General features: G+C 31.3%; 1 protein-coding gene across 34 annotated transcripts in view; it reads right to left on the minus strand.

Moving 5' to 3' along the window:
* Nucleotides 1-3,829: 3,829 nt before the first annotated feature.
* Nucleotides 3,830-20,520, minus strand: part of LOC145297554 (serine/threonine-protein kinase mig-15-like) — a 1,203,941-nt gene continuing 1,187,250 nt past the window's right edge. For 18 of the 34 annotated variants that reach the window (XM_080143552.1, XM_080143554.1, XM_080143544.1 and 15 more), the window contains 2 exons: nt 6,899-7,038; nt 3,830-5,054 (listed from right to left, as the gene is read on the minus strand). In XM_080143552.1, coding sequence (XP_079999678.1) covers nt 4,971-5,054; nt 6,899-7,038 — 224 coding nt within the window. In that variant the 3' untranslated portion in view covers nt 3,830-4,970. The remainder of the gene's footprint in view (nt 5,055-6,898; nt 7,039-20,520) is intronic. The other 16 variants (XM_080143559.1, XM_080143560.1, XM_080143556.1 and 13 more) reach the window with 1 other exon arrangement.

Genomic DNA, 20,520 nt, shown 5'->3' on the forward strand with positions numbered 1-20,520 from the left:
TAAAAATCAAGATAAATATAATAAATTCGGTTTTTGTTTCGATTAAGAAAAAAAATTGTTTAAAATTTACAATTTTCTTTTAATTAATTTCATACATTTTGGTAAAATAATTTAACTGTGAAAAGAACACGCACCCCTTACCTCTCCCCACATTAGGGCATGGTTTATATATATATATATATATATATATATATATATATATATATATATATGTACATTTAAACTAACCAATTTCTCTTCACAATATTGAACCTCCTCCATTGGTCAAGTTTTATTCAATGGAAATTTATTTACAGAATTGGGAGTTGCAATTAAATATTAATTAAAGCAATTAGCCCTGACACATGAATTTTTCTTACCCTTACAAAAAACACAAAAAGAAAGACTTTCAACTCATAATGAATAAAAATAAAATAAAATAAGGATTTAATTTGTTTAAATAAAAAAAATTACTTTTTGAACATTCATAATCTATATCTTGATATAAGTCATGTGGAATGAAAGAGTAACGAGAAGCCTCGCTAAAGCATATATTGCTATGGAAGCCATTAAGCAACAGAATACTTATGAGCCATCTAAGTAAGAAGGCAAGATGAAAACTCAGCAATGATAATGCAGAAAATCATACATTTTTTTTTTTTTAAACTCAAACTCAGAGATCAACATCCTCCTGAGATGTACTTGCATGTGTGTATGAGCAAAAATCACACACGATTAAAAAAAAAAAAAAAAATCCGAAGGCAATGGAGAGTTTTGGAAAGGTAACAAGATTTTTTTTACCTTGTTCACTGTCACACGGATTCATCCTCACCTGTGCAACTTATTTTTTTTTGGGGGGGGGGTATCATGACAACATATCGGTTGTTGTAGCCTTAGAACATTCAGTTATCGACAAGAGTGGCCAAAAAACTGACATGATAAGAACGAAAATGATGACACCGCAATCTGTAATAACGTAAATTACTGTTCATAATCTTGCAATTCTGACAAAGAAGCGAACAAGATATCAACCGATGACAAGAACTCTTCCACTGATACGATGATTATTGGTTGGAAAAATAAAAGAAAAAAAAAAAGTCAGGAACTATTTTTCTTCTCACAGCTTTGAAAAAAATTAAAGATCCCCCCTCCTTCTCAACCCTAAGGAAAAAAAAAAAAAAAAAAAAAACAGGACTAAACAGCTAAAAGATCATTTTCATCTGAATTTTTCTGATGAGTTATCATGCTAGTTCTCAGTACATGTTAATAGAGCCATTATAATAATAAATTATGGCAATCAAGTTATTAGCTTGAGGTCGAGGTGTGGTCATTAACCATATTTGTATTTATGCAGATATAATGCATATCTAATTACATATATATATATATATATATATATATATATATATATATATATAACGAAAAAAAAAAAAAGAGAAACCGAAACATTTGTTTAAAATTTCAACAAGTTACCTCCCTTAGATTTGCCGCAGGCAATAACAGTAAATGGAGGCAATTTCTACTTAACTGGAGGTTTGAAAAAAGATTGCGTAGAGGTTAATTAAATGACAAGTTGGAAATAAAAACAATAGAAGCAGAAAAAGTAAACATTCTCGGTGATCATTAAAAAAACGGAAATTATCATCAGTTTTTTTTTTTAAATGAAGAAAAAGTTTAAAAAAAAAATTATTTACATTTTTGTTTATTACTTTTACTGATTTTTTTTCCTTCATTTTATTTTTTTTTTTGTCGCATTAAAAACACTTATTTATTTTGTTTATTCTTTTAATGTTTAATGCCAATCTATGATGAAGACCAGACTGATACTTTACTCACGCCTTTCGGACAGAGGGGTGGGGGGTCATACTTTTACTGTTTATTTGAGCATGAATGATTCATCTTTAACATAGTTTATCAGTTGATACAACATTGTTGACTAAGCCGATCTCCCTGCGTACTAATACAATGATAACGATGATGATGATGATGATGATAAGGATTGATAAAATAATTTTTAGAAATATCTATTCTAAAAAAAATTATTTTCCGGCAATTCTCAATCAGCAAAAGTGGAAAAATCCATAGTATATGTAAGTCATTTGTTACAAGACAGGAATGAATGATGCCCTCCTCCCTTGTGATAAAATTAGATTGCTATGATGATTATGGATCATGGCAGAAATTTTTTACCATTTTCTGTTAGTAAATATTTCAGATATAATTTTTTACAACAAAATTTTTTCACCCCCCCCCATCCCGCACCAGCATAAAATTTTTGTTTTTATTTGCGACTAACACGCACACAAAAATCAATTTTGTATATTCTTTAATTTCAACTAAAGGCAGATCATCTTTACAAGTACTCAAGCAAAAAAATAAAAATGACTGCGTATAAAACTGAACGCTTTATTTGACGTTACAGATATTACATATTAACATATTAATAGTCCAATAAGTTGGAACTATTAAATACCCTTATTTTTCCCCCAAATGAATGGCGAGAGGGACGAAAGATTTCGTTTCATCAATATCAAGAGAAAAATAGAATGGACAGAAAAAGCAGTTTCAAGAATTTCAAAAACAGGCTTAACTATCATTAATGGAATAGAAGGAAACCATTTTTTTGTTTTGTTTAGTTCTTTGAGTTGACAGGGGCACGAGTTAAATCTTTGTTTTCTTTTGGTTCAAAAAGCACACATGAACCATAATACTTGACTTATGTTTAAATTTTAAGTTGAGCCAGAAAATGATTTTCTAGTTTTTTTTGTTTTTTTTGTTTCAAGTCCTGAAAAATTATTTTCGATGGTTCACGATCTCGTGAACATGTCAGCCATTTTAATCATTGGCCAACATTTGTTTACTTCATGGCTCATCGAAATTCGAAAATGTTTTTTTTTTTTTAAACTGGCAAATAGAAAATCATTTTGGGGGTTTGAAATCAAGTCAACATTAATTTTCACCTTGACCCATGTCGTGAACCTAAGAATCTTGTAGGTAACAATGTATTTTATTACATGTTTTGCTAGTATCATTACTGATTATATATATATATATATATATATATATATATATATATATATATATATATATATATATATATATATATATTATGACCAAAGGGGAGAAGAATGTTCGTGTTTGTTTTTTGTCAGATACTGCCCCCTTTAAAAAACAAAAAAATAGTTTATAAATTTGTGTCAGAATTCTAAAATATATTTCCCAATTTGTGTCCAAATCTTCAAAAAAAATGGAGGTGAATCATTGCCTACAAGAATAATTGGAATTTTTTTTTTTTTTCATGGCCAGATTTTCATTTCTTTACACAGCAGATATTTTGTTTGTTTTTAAGCAGCAGAAACAAACATTCGGTATTTGTCAGAATTTCGGCATACTCAATATTTTGTAGAATTTACATAAATGTGTACGTTTTGTATATTACTTACCGTCTCACAGATTGCAAAGTATATACAACATACAATTTTTCTATATGTGTGTTACAAATTAGAGAGGGGGGGGGGAGAAGTCAAGGATAGCAGCAGTAATTTACTGACTGCCAATCACTAGATAAGATATAATGTAAGTACATAAAACTGATCATCTCTTTGATTTGCTTTGTTTTTATTGGCCTTTTTTTTCTTCATATTATGAGACAATAAAAAAGAAAGTTAAATTCCATAATTTTAACATGTGGAAACCACCGTTTCTCTCTTGCTTTCTTGAAAACAATTCTTTTTAAAAAAAGAGAAAATCAATCTATAAACTCTTTTCTTTCTTTCCCTCATTTTTCTTTTTTTTCTTTTACAAAGAAAAAAAAATCCTGAGAGCAGAAATAATCCTATGTAAAAGGAGATCTTTATTTTTTTTTTCTACACCTGCTGATGGGTTTAGTAAACTCCCCCTCCTTTCATTTTAGGGAAAGGGGGTGCCCCTAAGTTAATTTCTCCAGAGTTAAATTTGAAAGTTGGGTGGGTAGGATAACCAGCACAGGAGTATACCTATCTTATACAGGTAAATAAGCAGTGTTCATTCAGTAACAATCACAACAATAATAAGGATTGAAAAAAAAAAAGAAAAAAAAACTGCTGAGCAAGAGTCATGAAGCTATGATCCACTTCACAATGCTACCACCCCCCTCAGTTACCATTCTTGACCACCCATCACCCCTTTACTTCTGGTCATAGTTGATTACTTAAAGTAAAAGAGAGGCATTACTATCGTTAATAGTGGTCAGAGAAGAAGAAATAAATTAAACCAAAAAAACAACAGAAATTAGAGGATGCCTTATGGGAGGAAGGTGGTTGACATGATGACAGTTTGAAATATTGATTATTAGTTTTGTTCGTGATTGGGAGAAAGAGAGAGACAGACAGAGCAAAGAAATGATTTAAAAAATTTTTTTTCCTTTTAAATCAATTTCGAGAGAGAGCAATAGGAATGAGGAGAGCAAAGATACTAAACATTGAATATCGTTTTTTTTTTTTATTATTATCAATCTTATTTTTTATTATTATTAATCAATCATTTTTTTTTTATTATCAATCTATCGATTATTACTCATTAATAGCGTTTATCATTATTCTCTGCTGTTGTAAAGGAACCATTTTTCCTCTCATAATTGTTGATTGATTTTGTTTATATTTCATTGTTGCCTGTCAAAACAAATGGGAACGGGTAGAAAGGAGTGGCAGTGGCAATGGTGATGGTCATAATAATAATAATGGAGGAGGCGGCGACGGCAGGTCAGACTCTTTTCCAGTTTTTATGTCATTTTCTCTTTTTTTTTTTTTAGGAAATTAAACAGAGAAGTGTCTTATAAAAGAAACAGTTCGTTTTTTTGTTGTTTTTTTTTGTTGTTGTTGTTCTTAAAACACTTTTTTTAGTGGTGAGTGGGGGCAAGAGATGGGGGGTGTTAAGATAGGGGGTGGGGGCTGCCGGGCCAAAGGTCACCACAACAACAGGTGTATCATAAGCTGGTTACTTCATTCCTCTGTTCACCAATTAGTCATGCCTGGTTTGTTCAATGTCATGAAGTAGATTTGGCAAGATGACCCAGAGCGGACAGATGAGAAGAACACCTGAAAGACAAAAAATAATCAGTAATAAATAAAAGTACACACAGACAAATTCCAAATAAATTCATTATTCAGTTGATATTGTAATTATCTTATAATATTGACTGAAAAAAAAAAAAAAAAAAAAAATGGATATATCTGGTATGTTAAGCCCTACGGGCCGAGTTTCCAATATTTCTTCCAAACCAATGGTGTCAATGAATCATCAAACTGATATATAATGTTCTTTTCAAGAAAAAAGAAATTATATACATAAGTTATGAAAATATGGCAATTAAGCTACACAGAATATTCTGCGTTTCATTTTCATGAGAATTCGTCAGACTTATCTGACGAATTCTCACAAGAATGAATTGCGGAATATTCTGTGTAGCTTAATTGCCATATATATTTTCATAACTTATTACCTAGCTCTACCTATGTATTGAGCACTGTTGAAGCAAATACTGAAAATTTACGCATAAAATTAGATCTTTGTATATTAATTTATGTGATTAAATGAAGTAATCATATATGTACATATATATATATGTATGTATAGGATTTTCAGAATGTGAGAGATTATATATAATAAATTCCACAGCCAAACAACGTTGCAGCCCACAAGAACTATGACAGTCAACAAACCAGAAGTCCAAGACCCGAGTTTCACCCTCATTTGGGCTCATCAGTTAGACACATCCAAACTCAGGATTTGAAACCTGAGCCTCTTGCATGCGAAGCAAGCACTCTACCAACTGAGCAAACGGCCTGCACACAAGAATTTCTATTAACCACACAGATCAAGCAAACAGTGCCAAAATCTGACTGTGAAATGAACCTACTTTATCTCGACAAGGGACGCGGTCATTCAACGGATTGCAAGAGAAACAAACAGGAATTAGCCCTGCTATTCAATGAAACATGCATGTCTATATATCACTTGTTTTCGTCTTTTTTCCTCAACACGACAACATTCCATTTTTTGCATTGTGATAGTCTTCTAACACTTATTTTATAAATAAATAAATATATATAATTTATTTATCATAAAGAAAGTTTTATGTTGCAGATAGCGTTAATGTGCAAAAAAAAAAAAAAAAAAAAAAAAAAAAACAGTTTCTTGCTTTATGTTCTTCAAAACATTTTTTTACTATTATTCATTATAGGAAATCAAATGTTGGAAATTAAACTTGTAAAAATCATTTTATAATATATTTCAACAAAATTAAAAAAAAAAAGAAAAAAAAGAAACCTGTTAAAAAAAATAATTCCAGCTTGAACTTACTGTTTCTGGACAATGCCAAGTTTCTTTGCTAATTGTTCAAAACCAAAACGATTTTATGTTATATATGAAACTATATAGACAAACATTTTATCTTAAGAATACAACAATGGCCAAAAAAAAAAAAAAAATCTATCGATTTTTTTTTTTTTTAAATTATTTAAGTTGAATGAAAAAGTTAATTTGTTAGTGTGTCCCAAGTTCATATCAGCCTAAACTTTACAAGTTGCATCTCGATTCCCAGCAACTATAAACACTTGTTTTGAATAATGCTATGAGACTCCATATTCACAAGGCTGGAAAAGCTTGTGTTTTCTTTTTAAGAAAATAAAAACAGTGGGAAACTTTGCGCAGAATGTGATTTCTTTAGCGTACAACATCTGCGCTGATCGTATCGAAGATGTTTTCCGTTTTTATTTTTTTGCATCTACAAGATACATAATAAATAAGTCTACGTTTTTACCTTATCATGTCTCTTTTTATTCACAAATCGACAGATGAGACTGTTTTCTTGCTTGCACCTGCTACAGGTAAACACTAAAGATGAGAGGAAAAAAAAAAAGAAAAAAAAAAAGATACTTACCTTATCGTTGCGTTCACATAAGAATTTAAGTTTTTGTGCTTTTTTGTGCATGAAGACCCCATTAAGATGGCCAGTTTCAGCAGCCCGTATCTCTATTGCTTTGTTGCCCCAGCCCATGATTTGACCCGTGCTGATATAGGCTGAAAAACAAAACAAAATATATTCCAATAAAAAAAGAGAAAAGAAAAACAGGGCATTATCAAGGATCTCTTTTCCTCTCTCTTTCAATCCGCTTCTACCCTTTCTGCTTTGAGAATTAAATATAAACTATTTGTGCATGTCTGCTGAAGGAGTAAAAAAAACAATTCCCAAAATCCAAACAATCTAAACTTTCCTACATTTGGACTCCTCTTCAAATCTGAATATGAATCTAGATTATTTTATTTATTTTTTACAAGTGAGCACCACTTATCAAGGCAGAAAGACCACTCAAGGATAAGGGTCAATGAATGTAAGGGGGTTGTGTAGTAATCGTTAATGGTGTAAGTTGGGTGGAATTTGATTATTTAAGGAGACAGTTCAACAAGAACTTGTTTACATTGGACTTGAACGCTACTATATTGAAGCCAACTGGTAAGAAGGCTAGTGGAACAGTGCTCCATAAGCTGGCAATTCCAGAAAAGAAGCTTTGTTCATGGAATCTGCATTTAGATTTAGACACAGGATGGGAGTAGGGGAAATTGTTGATAGGGGTTGTAGCTAGTTGAATGTTTTTTGTTAAAGTCCAGCAAGGACCATAGATTGCAGCTTAGATGAACACTTGCCATGAAAATAATGATAGAACAGAAAGAGGCTTGCAATGTCTCTTCTGTTGGAAAGAGGTTGCAAGGGAGAGAAAAAGGCATCACTTACTAGGTTTTGAACTCTATCAAGGCAGAATGAGACATGCCAAGCAGCTCCTGCCCAGATATGGTAACAGTACTCCATTTTAGGACATACTTGGCTCTTATACAGGTAGAGGAATGCATCGGCTGTAAGATACCTACTGGAGTGATAAAATGATCTTATCAATTTTTAAGCGATGTTGGCAACAGATTTGATGTACGTGTTCTATTTCAGATTAGGAGTGAAGGTCATTCCCAGAAGCTTATCAAGACATGGTGCTTTCCCAAGACGAGAGTCATTCATTTCAATTGGGGCCTGATGACCTATTTTTTTTTTTTTTTTTTTAATTCCTTTACAGATTATAATTGTTTTAGAATAAGATATTTCTTGCTTATAATAATTTTTAGTGATATTATCAAAAAGAAAGAATTTTATACAATAATGCAATATTCTTGAAAATGCAGATAAAAGAGTAAGTAATTCGGTTCTAACGAATAAATATAATATTGTAAGAAAAAGATTCAGATTTTTTTCTAAAAACAATTGCGAATGAACACATGAAGAATGCAGTGAAATTCAGAAAGATCTGACAATGGTAAATTTATAACTTTTCAAACATTTTGATTGTCAACCATATTTTTTATGTTTATTTATTCCATGTAGACTTTATAGAAAAAACAAATCAACATGACAAGACCAAACGCTTTATTCCAAACTTGGAAATAAAATTAGTACAGCAGCCTTCTTTTTATTAAATCCAACCATCTTGTATGTTCAGTTTTAAAAACTTGCACTCTATATGGCATTAAAAAAATTTTTTGCTTATAAAGTCAGCCATTTTAATCTTTTGTTAATAATTAAAAAAAAAAAAAAAATATATATATATATATATATATATAAATGATTTCTTTTGAACTCAGATTTCTGGGGGAAAAATTGAGCATTTAAACCGTCAAAGAAAGTGTTATTTAAACTGACTTTAAAATTCTTAACCATCATGCATTAAAAAAAAAAATTCTTAACCATCATGCATTAAAAATTATTTTTTGGAGTAAAATTTTCCAAGTAGTCAATTGTTTTACAGTATATCAAGTTTTTAATGCCTAATCCAGTAATTTTGGAAAAAGTTTTATGCTTTAAATTCTTTATATGTTAAAATATTTGATTATGGTGTTTGGTTTGATGGTTTTGTAGAGGAAAATTGTTGTTTTTTTGTTCTTACTTTGAATTTTATAGAGGGAAAGGAATTAAAAAAAATAATAAAATAAACGTTTGGTGCATTTTAGGCCAGGGCGTCAGTATTTTCAGACAACCTGATCTAGTAGCACCTGGGAATCCAATGGAGATAATTTTGTGTTTTTGCAATAATATTGTGTGATCTTCGTTTGCACCAGATATTTATAATCAGTTAAAACAATATTTTACTTTATTTTATTCTGAAAACTATACAAATTCAAAAGAAAGAATATAAAAATTGGTAATACAAAGTTCATTCATTTCTAGGCAGTGCTGGCTAATATTTTGTAGGTACAAAAATGATTATACAAATTATTTTAAGTTTCAGAATTTAATAAAAACGATTTTCTCATATTAGTGCATTCGATATGTTTGTATTAGTTGAACAGAAAAAATAAGGCTGTTCTTATCTCAGCACAGCATTCATCATTTACTCTGAACAGATGACCAAGAGAAATCTACAACCTTTCTTTAAAAAGGTAAATCATAGACAGTTCTCAACTTGCAAATCAAGATTTCTTTTTTTTTTTTTTTTTGCCATAGTCCATCTCTCATCGAAAATGATAAAAACATTATGCTTTGCTATTGCAAAATATAAAAAGAAAAAAAAGTGTTATTTATTGAATAAGTTTGTATAAGATAAGATAAAATTAATTATGTGTTATATATTACGTTAACATCATTTTTTGCAAAGTTGTGTTTGCCAGCACACACACGTTAACAAAAATGGAATGGACAAAAAATACATTAAAAAGAAAGAAATCATGGAATTTTGCTAGAATCAAATATTTCATCCTAAACTCTTATTTGAATACCTCAAATGATGGTTAAGTGGTTAGGAAGATAAATAATGTAAGGATGATCTAATCTTATGTTCAATTTGCCTACACATTACCAACTTCAACTTCCCATTTCTCATTACGAGGGACGTGCAATAAGTAATGCCCCTGACCCACTTTCAGTTGCCTGATCTAGCTGAAATTTTGCATGTGCAATGGATTTATATCTTTACAGGTTATGTGGCAAATTACAGCTCTGAACTAATTGTGGTTTTTGTTTTACAGGTGTTTGAACCAAATCAGGTGTGAAATGGAGTCTGTTGAATGTTGAGCAGTGATCCGGTTTTTGTATTTGAAAGGACGCACACCACAGGAGACTTTTGATAAAATTAAAGAAACTTATGGTAATAATGCCCCATCATATGACCTTGTAAAATACTGGCATCATAAATTTAAACATGGCCGGAAGCCTGTGGAAACAGCTCCCAGACCTGGTCCCCCCCCCTTCTGCCATTGATGAGGCATCTGTCCGTCAAGTTGAGGCTGCCATTTTGGAAGATCAGCGCATTACTATTCGCCAAATAGACCAATATGTCACAGGGTCTGTGGAAACTATCATTCATGACCATTTGCATATGCATAAGGTGTCTGCCAGATGGATTCCAAGGTTGCTCACACCATTCCAGAAGCGAGAACACGTCGAGTGCTCGAGGATGAATTTGGAGATGTGCCAAGAAGATGAGTCAAGGCTTTTCAAAAGACTGATTACACAGGATGAAACCTGGGTCCATCACTATGACCCAGAGACCAAAGCCCAGTCAATGCAGTGGAAGCACTTGGACTCACCACCTTCAAAGAAGGCAAGGGTGAAGGGCTGGCAAGATCATGCTTACAGTCTTCTGGGATCGGGACGGAGTAATGATGACAGATTTCCTGGCAAAGGGTACCACAATTACAGGAGCCTATTATGCTTCATTTTTGAAGAAATTAAGGGAAGCTATCAAAATCAAGAGGCGGGGCAAGATCATCAAAGGTACCCTCCTCCTGCAGGACAACGCTCTGGTCCACAACTTGCATGTCGCCAGATCAGTAGCACGGGTGTTTGGTTATGAAACGGCCCCATCCTCCCTACTCTCCTGACCTTGTACCCTCTGACTTTCACCTCTTCCCAGCCATGAAGTTGTTTTGAAAGGAAAGCGTTTCCTAGATGTTGCAGCCTTGATTTCTGAAGTCACGTCATGATAGGAGGACCAACCTGGGATGTTCTACAAAAACGGTCTCCAGATGGGAGAAATGCATAACTCTGGGTGGTTCCTATGTAGAGAAAGACTAATAACTGTGCCAAGTTTCGTTGCTCTACTGCTATGGGAAGTGGGTCTGGACATTACTTATTGCACGTCCCTGGTGTGTGTGTGTGTGTGTATAAATTGGTTGATTTTTTTTTTTTTTTTAATTTTTATTGTCACTTTACAACCGTTTTTAGGTCATTTTATGTGGAATCATTTTGATGAAAGTTTAATACTTGAAGTTCGTTATATTTTGAAATATTTAGCAGATTCTATTTTCTATTTAAATGGTGTAATTGCAAATGCCTCCAAAGAAGCAGCTTTCCGAGATTAAAAGGGCACAAATTGTTGTTTTATCTGGTGAAGGATATTCTCAGGTAGAAATTGCCAGGAAGATGGACTGTTCAAGGAAGGGAGTTCAAACAACGATTAAAAGGTACAAGGAAACAAAGTCTTTCAAAAATAGAAAAGGAAAAGGCTGTAAAAAAATTTACAACAACTAAGAAAGACAGATCTTGGAAAAGAGCATCCTTTGCAAATAGGAAGAAAAGTTCTTCAGAGCTTGCTGCTGAACTTAGGGAGGATGCAAACAAAAACATATCAGTTCGAACAGTAAGAAGAAGGTTACTAGAAATGGGATTAAAAGGATGCCAAGCAAGGCTGAAGCCATACTTGTCTCAGGCCAACAGGAAAAAAACGACTAGAATTTAAAAAAAAAACATGAAAATTGAACACCTGATGATTGGACCAAAGATAAATGCAACTGTAGACACCACACACTTTGCCCAGTTCAAAATACATGTCTAACAAAAAGCGTAGTTTATCAAGCAACAATATTTGCGAAAGAAAACCCGAATAACACGAAATATTACGTATTCCTTAAATTTCAAAACCCGATACTATGACCACAAAAGTACATTAAAAAATAAAAAACACTGTATAAAAACAACACTAGCGAATAAATACTGGGAACTCAAAGAAAGCGGACATTCGCCGGTAGTCGAATGGAAAATAATAAGACAAACTACCATGTGCAGACATTTAGATGACCCATGTAAATTATGCCTCCATGAAAAAGTTGCTATCCTGTACTTTAAAGAACCCCAAAATCTATTAAACTGTAGACGAGAAATAGCAAACAACTGTGTTCACAAAATAAAACTTACTTTAGGATAGCGATACAAAATAGCTTTAAAACTAACAAAAACAATAGAAAACAAACAAATAAATAAATTAAATAAACATGAATATACATAAACGATCACACATATGTATATATATATATATATATATATATATATATATATATATATATATATATGTATGCATGTATGTGTGTACACATATGTATATTTATATATATATATATATAAAAAAAAAAAGGAGGAAAATCGTCTGCCTTAAACCACTAATCTAGTTCTAAAACAGATCCTTTGTTCGATAAAATGCATGCCCATTGGCTGATAGGAAGGGGCGCGGTGGATACTAGAAAGCTGATTGGCTAACTAAAATCCTCAACATATATAAAAACCAGAAACAACTACAGAATTCGTGCATAAATCTGACGAATCCTATAGTGGATGAAACGCAGAATATTCAGTGTAGCTTAATCGCCATGTATATTTTATAAATTACTATATAATAAAATATTTATCTACGAAGATGTGTTTTGCTGTACTATGGTTCATCATCCTAACCCGACCTCCTGTACTAGGACTTAAACCTCCAATTATATGTACTATGATATAGGTACTATGATCAGGTGCAGGTACTATGACTATGAAGCCCCACTTGAAATTACATGCTATCTTTATCACTTTTAAAGTTATGTTGATTTGTTGATGGTTTTTTAATAATTAAATTTGCTATAGAGCGTCTCTTCCTTGGAGATCAGGGAATTAGTCTTCCCTTAGAGCCGAACGATTGCCCATATATTTTGGATGGAAACAAAAATATATATATATATATATATATATATATATATATATAAAAATACTTTATGTATATGGCTTAGTGGCTAGACAGTTGTATTAGTTATCTTTATGGCGGCAGTGCTGAACATTATGGAAAGAGCTTATGCAGAAATAGGTTCAATAGAACATAATGACTAGTCTTGTGTTGAAACTTTTACATTTGGAGAATAAATCACATTGTCTGAAGAATGCAAGACATCAATTAGTTCCCATTTTACCCCCCCCACACACACCCACACAAATTTTGATCTATCACACACACACACAAATATATCTCAGCATACATATATAATTATAGTCTATACAATACACAGCTTAAAAATCAAACACAAAATGAAGAAAACAATATAGAACCCTGATAAGATTGGAAGTAGTGCCCTTAAGGGGACCTTCCTAATTGCCAGGAAGTATTTTAGACCACTCAGCTAAGTACGAGATTGAAATGATGTCAAAATTCTACATAGTTCAACAAAACTTGCTTTTCTTTTTGTTTTGTTATTTGATATTGATTGCTGCTCATTAGTTTTGTGTTTTTAAATATAAATAAATACTGGTTTCATAGATCAATAAATATCTAAAATATCTCATTTAATGAAATGTTCCAAGAGTAGGTAAAAATAAATATCTGGGATGTTTATATTATAAAAATAGTTTTTGTGTGTGTGTGTATATATATATATATATATATATATATATATATATATATATATATATATATATGGTTTAATGTCTGTTTTATAAGCTAGCATAGATTTGATGGGTCTTAAAAATTTACTTCTAAACTAAACTATCTCTGGACAGGTCTTTATTTATCCCTCTTTATCTCAAATACATCTGTATCATTGCCAATTTAACTCTTTTAAACCTATTAACACAGGGGCTCTTAACCATTTTTTTTTTTAAATGTGACCAAACCAACAAAGTCTACACACATTTCCTGATCATGTCTAAATTTAATCCTCCTTTAAGGCTATCAGGACAAAGCTTATCTTATGAACTCCCATTGCACATCCATCATTCAATTGTCATGTCATTCTGTTGATGCAACACACATTCTCAACCCTCACTGCATAAGTTTCACTTCCATACATGAGCATACTATACACATGGGTCGGATGGACTCTTCCCTTTTATCAACAGTTGTAATGCTCTGCTGATTAGTAATAACTTGTATACTAGCAGTGATAAGGAATGTTATGCAGCAAATAATGCAAAATGTTGTATAGACATTTGTTATTATATACCCCTCCAACACTTTTTTTTTAAAAGATTTGATACATCTCTAACTTTTTTTAAATAAGATGATGTTTGGCATAGTCTGAAATAAAAAAAAAAAATCCACAGTCTGTTTAATTTTGGTGTTCGTTGTTGGTCAGATTTCAATTGCATTGCTCTTTTGATATTTTATTTTTTTTGTTGTCTTTTTAAAGAAATTATAGGTGTATGTATGTAGAAACCATAAACTACATAATAGACATTTCAGATTTAATTCTTTGATTTAAACCTCTACATGCATTTCTTTGGGGAATTACAAAGTGTTATAGTTCATGAAAGAGAGAGAGAGAGAGAAAAAAATGGAAAGAGAAATATAGTGGAAATTAGGTATGAATTCACAGATATATATGCACACACACACACACACTTGGAAGTAATATGAAGGACACCTTCCCCGTCCAAGATTACTTTTCTTTTTGGCAAACTGACAATAGATTTCCATTAAAACCAGATATGCAAACAGAAAAATGCATAAAGTGAAACCGACCCCCTCCATGTTCATTTGCCAAAACTCTCACAATTGATTTATGTGGTCAAGTTGACAGAAAAAAGTTATAAAGATATCTAAACTGTTGAATAAGAATCTTGATGCTTAAAAGAAGAAAGAAAAAAAGAAGCATAGCATTTTATTAAATAGCCGATACCTATTAGCCCGGGGGTATAATATTTAAAGAACACCAAATTACAAATTTCGAATATCTGGTTACAATCTTCCATTAAATAAAACAAAATATCCGCTGATTCACTATAGATTCAGCAACTGCTGAACGGATTTCAACTAAACTTTGTATACAACTTTCAAAATAAAAGTAAATGAAATAAAAGTATTTTTGAAAAATTTTACATAAAAAAGGCAATTTCGTATGGAAGTTGACATTAACGAGTGCAGCACAACCCATATGATGGGGGGGGGACTGGAGGAGATCAAAATTAATATCAATTTTATGATAATGTGGGATCCAAGTTCACACAAAATACAATGAGAACATTTAAAAGGTATACACACACACACACACACACACACACACACACACATATATAATATATATATATATATATAAGCATGTTGCTCGATCAAAAATATACTTAAATATGATATTTTAATTCATGCAGATTTCATATTTAATTATTATAGAGCAAATCCTCTATTGATTATAATATTGTACTCAATATATAGTAGTAATTTCAAAAGTTTTAAAATAAATATGACTTTGGTGCCATCAGCTAGAATCCTAACCAGAACATTTAGCTATCAGGTAAGTACTTATGCTTATGTATTTAAACACTTATGAATTAGTTACGACATTGAACACAACAATTCTTGATGGTAAAATCGTGCAAGCATCTTATCTAGATTTTAATGTGATATAAGACAATTGGATTCGCACATACACCTATATATATATATATATATATATATATATATATATATATACGCTAGACTACCCGTGACCCGTTGGGTCAGTATGTTATATTAGCTATGGAATTCATGTATGAGTGTGACACTTGTGACGTAAAGAAAATAGTTTTGTTTTCGTTTTTTTTGACATAACAGAAACATTTCTATGAAAGTATATTAAAATGAAAAAAGAATACAGATAGATTTCTGTGAGCCGTTCTGTTTATTATAATTGATTATTTTTGAAAAAAAAAATTTACAGTTACTGAATTATAAGTGGTTGGCCATACTTATAGGTAAATGTGCACGGAACAGATACCATAATACTTATTAAATTCAAATTGATATATCTGCTTTTTTTTTTTTTTTATTTTTTTTTTACATCGTTCATTTCTGTATTACGTTTAAGTTATTTTAAACCCCACTCTTCTCATGTTAAATAATAATTTCGAAATAATAACGTTAATATTTCAGCGTCCCAATTGTTCTTTTGTTTTTGTTTTTTGCGTTTAAATTATTCAAATAAACAATTGTTAATACTGTCTGGGTTTTTTTTTACATCGTTCATTTCTGTATTACGTTTAAGATATTTTAAACCCCACTCTTCCCATGTTAAATAATAATTTCAAAATAATAACGTTAATATTTCAGTGCGCAGGTCAAAATCTGCAAAAGAAGCGATTTGTGTTTATTTGTTTATGTTTTTATGAGTTAATGTTCATGCGTGCATGTGCAACCGGATATCGTAAACCGGAAAGTGGGTTACATCACTCGTTACAAGGTCATTTGAGGTTTATATATATATATACACACACACACTAGCATTTCAGCCCGACGTTGCCCGGGTGTTTGGAGGTGTATGTTGCGCAAAAAAGTGATAGTAGGAAGGCAGGCTCGAACCCGTACCGCAAATGAGAAAAAGAACGGGGGGAAAAACCATTGCTGTTACGACCACCTGCAAACTGGAAGTGACGTAGGTTTAAATTAAGGCTAGACAATCGAAAGGAGAGGATGACTTTCGAAAATATCAGCAAAAAAAGCGACCCCCTCCCCCTGTAGAAAAGTGCCCAGTTGAAAGTGAAGAAATTAATGTTTTTAGTCAATTTTAAATCTTTGTAATCCATTTTCGGCCAGAAATTTGGCTGTTAAGGGGTCAAAGTTCAACGATTTTTGAGAACTCTACCAAACTCCTCCGCCAATTTTTTAGTCTAAACACTTGAAATTTTAGATATAGGTTCACTGGACATTGATCTAACTTAATAACTTGATTTGAGCCCAAAACAATAAATGTTAAGGCGTCATGATAGGGGGCAAAGTTAAAAAATATTCACTGCTTTTTTTTTTTTTTGCTCAACATACACCTCCAAACACCCGGGCAACGCCAGGCTGAAATGCTAGTATATATATATATATATATATATATATATATATATATATATATATATTAAGTAATGTGATTTATAATTTAAAAGTTTTAAAATTTTTAAAATTTAAAAATCAAAATTTAATTAAATTAAAAATCAGTTTCATAAGAAGGAACAACAACAAAGTCAATTATCTGTACGATCGTTTCGGAAATCCGTGCTTTTTATTTGTGGTATACATGAAGTCACGTAGAATAATTATACATAGTTTTTCTGGTAAGCACGGTCTCCTCATCAGCAAATTTAGGAGGATTTCTATTGAATTGAAAAGACACCAAAAATAAACCTAGCATTAAAAGTAAGGCAGATGAATCTGAAAAATTGAAGTAAAAGGTTTGGATATAAAATTTATAAGAAAATTAATAAGGAAATTGGTATAGGTTAGAGATAGAAATGAGTAGAAAAAATATATATATTTTTGAATTTACATAAATTTGATTTAAAAATATATAGATATATAATTACCTTTTGGTCTTTCTTTTTTTGAAATCAGGAACTGTATTTAAAGTAGTCATTTAGATGTTTGCTATAGCTTTTTATTTTATTGAATGATGAATTTTAAAAGGGCGACGCTCGTGCAGTAAATTGTTTCCGTTAGCGTATTTTGATTTAGAGACGCTACAGTTAATATCTATATCTATATATATATATCATAAACGTTGGTTTAAATTTAATAAATATAAACCACCTTAAATCATTAAAAATTACTCATTAGTAAAAATAGATTTTTTTTTTTTTTTTTTTTTTTTAATAAATTAAGTTAAACCAATTACCGCCCTTAGACTCGTAAATCAAATAATAAATAAAGCCATGACAATTATCTCCCCTTAAAAACTTGCAAAAAAAAAAAAAAAAAAAAAAAAAAAACTCTCTCTCTATAGATATTAACTGTAGCGTCTCTAAATCAAAATACGCTAACGGAAACAATTTACTGCACGAGCGTCGCCCTTTTAAAATTCATCATTCAATAAAATAAAAAGCTATAGCAAACATCTAAATGACTACTTTAAATACAGTTCCTGATTTCAAAAAAAGAAAGACCAAAAGGTAATTATATATCTATATATTTTTAAATCAAATTTATTATGTAAATTCAAAAATATATATATTTTTTCTACTCATTTCTATCTCTAACCTATACCAATTTCCTTATTAATTTTCTTATAAATTTTATATCCAAACCTTTTACTTCAATTTTTCAGATTCATCTGCCTTACTTTTAATGCTAGGTTTATTTTTGGTGTCTTTTCAATTCAATAGAAATCCTCCTAAATTTGCTGATGAGGAGACCGTGCTTACCAGAAAAACTATGTATAATTATTCTACGTGACTTCATGTATACCACAAATAAAAAGCACGGATTTCCGAAACGATCGTACAGATAATTGACTTTGTTGTTGTTCCTTCTTATGAAACTGATTTTTAATTTAATTAAATTTTGATTTTTAAATTTTAAAAATTTTAAAACTTTTAAATTATAAATCACATTACTTAATATTGAATTAGCTCTAGGACATTTAACTATCGAGCTTATTATATATCTAAATTACAACGAGCATTTCCTGTATTTTAATTAAACTAGTAATTTCACTATTACATTAAAATACACTTAGCTCTTTAGACTATTATTCTAATCTCCTTTAAATTATATATATATATATATATATATATATGGAGAGTAGGAAGGAGAAAGATATGCCTTAGAATCACCACAAATAAAATATTTATAGCTTCTTTTCATTTTTCTTCTTTCCCTTCTTTCTTATTTCTTTTTTTCCTTTCTCCTTGTGTCTTTTCCTTTTCTTCCTTATCTCTTAGCCTCTTCACTGGTGTGAATAGGAATGATGTAGTGGGACAGAGATATACAGGAGGGCAACATAAGTTGCACGTTTTCTGACCACATAAAAATTCTAGTCAAATACAAGCATTTTTATAACTGATTAACCCATGATCAAATCCTTTTTAGCATAAATATATCAAATTCACATTCCCCCACTAATTGAACCTATACACACTAGTATGTTTAAGATTTGGAGTAGTTATCACACACACACACACACACACACACACACACACACACACACACACACAAATGTCATTCTTTAACTCCCCATCCTTTCCCATATCTCAACACACGTCCCTATTGAGTCTTTTTTTTTTTTTTACATACAACCAAATCTTATTGATTTTAACGCCTTGTGACGAAAAAGACCTAATATTTTCATTGCAAACTTTGCTTTCATATAGGGTGTATCATAAGGTCTCTAGTTACTAGTAGCTAGCGACTGAAACATGCTCATGACTGTGTAGCAACATATTACTGCACGAGTAGAAATAAATAAAGAGTATATATATATATATATATATATATATATGTGTGTGTGTGTGTGTATACACACAAGATTCAAGCTAGCAAGCAAGGACTGTCAAACAGTCCACAGAGTTTATATATATATACATACACACACAAGAAATATCTATAAAAAAAAAGGTAATTAAACCTTATCCATGGAACGACTGATATTTAATTCACAAGATGATGTTAAGAATTTTACTTTGATGAATAGATATATTATTTTTGCATGCTTACAACCATCATTCCTTTCTTGCACACACACACACACACACACAAAGAGCATGTGCGTATGTGTGTGTGCAAGAAAGGAGAAATGTTAAGATGACATCAACATTGTGTTTATTATTAGTGATGATGTTGGTGATGGCGCTGGTGAGTTCCAATGCAAATGTTTTGATTAGTGCTTACGAGGGTAGTTGTGGTGGTGGTGGTGGTAATGCAAATACGAAAAATCAATAAACGGATTCTAGCTGACCAAGGATGGTAGGACCCATCCCTTACCTAAAGAGAGGTTTGTGAGAGAATTAATCACAGTCATCCTTTATCAAATCTAAAGTTTCTTCCTTCCTAAGTACATCGGCAAACATATGCAGTATCTGGCCATCATCATGACCATCCTTAAACTTGGTAGCCGATTTGCAGTGCACATTTTAATAAACTTTTCCAAGTTTTAAATATTCATTGAGTGAATTCTTAGAATTTCATTACAACTATCGATGTTTCATGAACCTTGACTGAATGAGTTTACGTCTGGAAGCCAATTAGAACTTCATCTTTCATGGCAAATAAATGTCCACAAACCCAACTGCACTTTCCCTCCAGATTCGAGAACAGTGCGATATATTCAGCTGCAAGCATTCAAGTATTTAATGTAAAATCTGAAATATTTCAAAAATGTCAATCCAGATTGAAGGTATTATCATTTGAATTGAGCAAGACTAACAGATTGACTGACTCAACTTTGCCTGTTGGAGGACACCATGTCATTGAGATTCTGTTGCACTTTGTAGTCTGAAATCTAAATTTATTGTATTTTGAATTTTTTTTTTATATATAGAGAGGTATTGGT

Source organism: Euprymna scolopes, chromosome 18, assembly GCF_053919585.1.
Source record: "Euprymna scolopes isolate OS-2025 chromosome 18, ASM5391958v1, whole genome shotgun sequence".
Lineage (NCBI taxonomy): Eukaryota > Metazoa > Mollusca > Cephalopoda > Sepiida > Sepiolidae > Euprymna > Euprymna scolopes.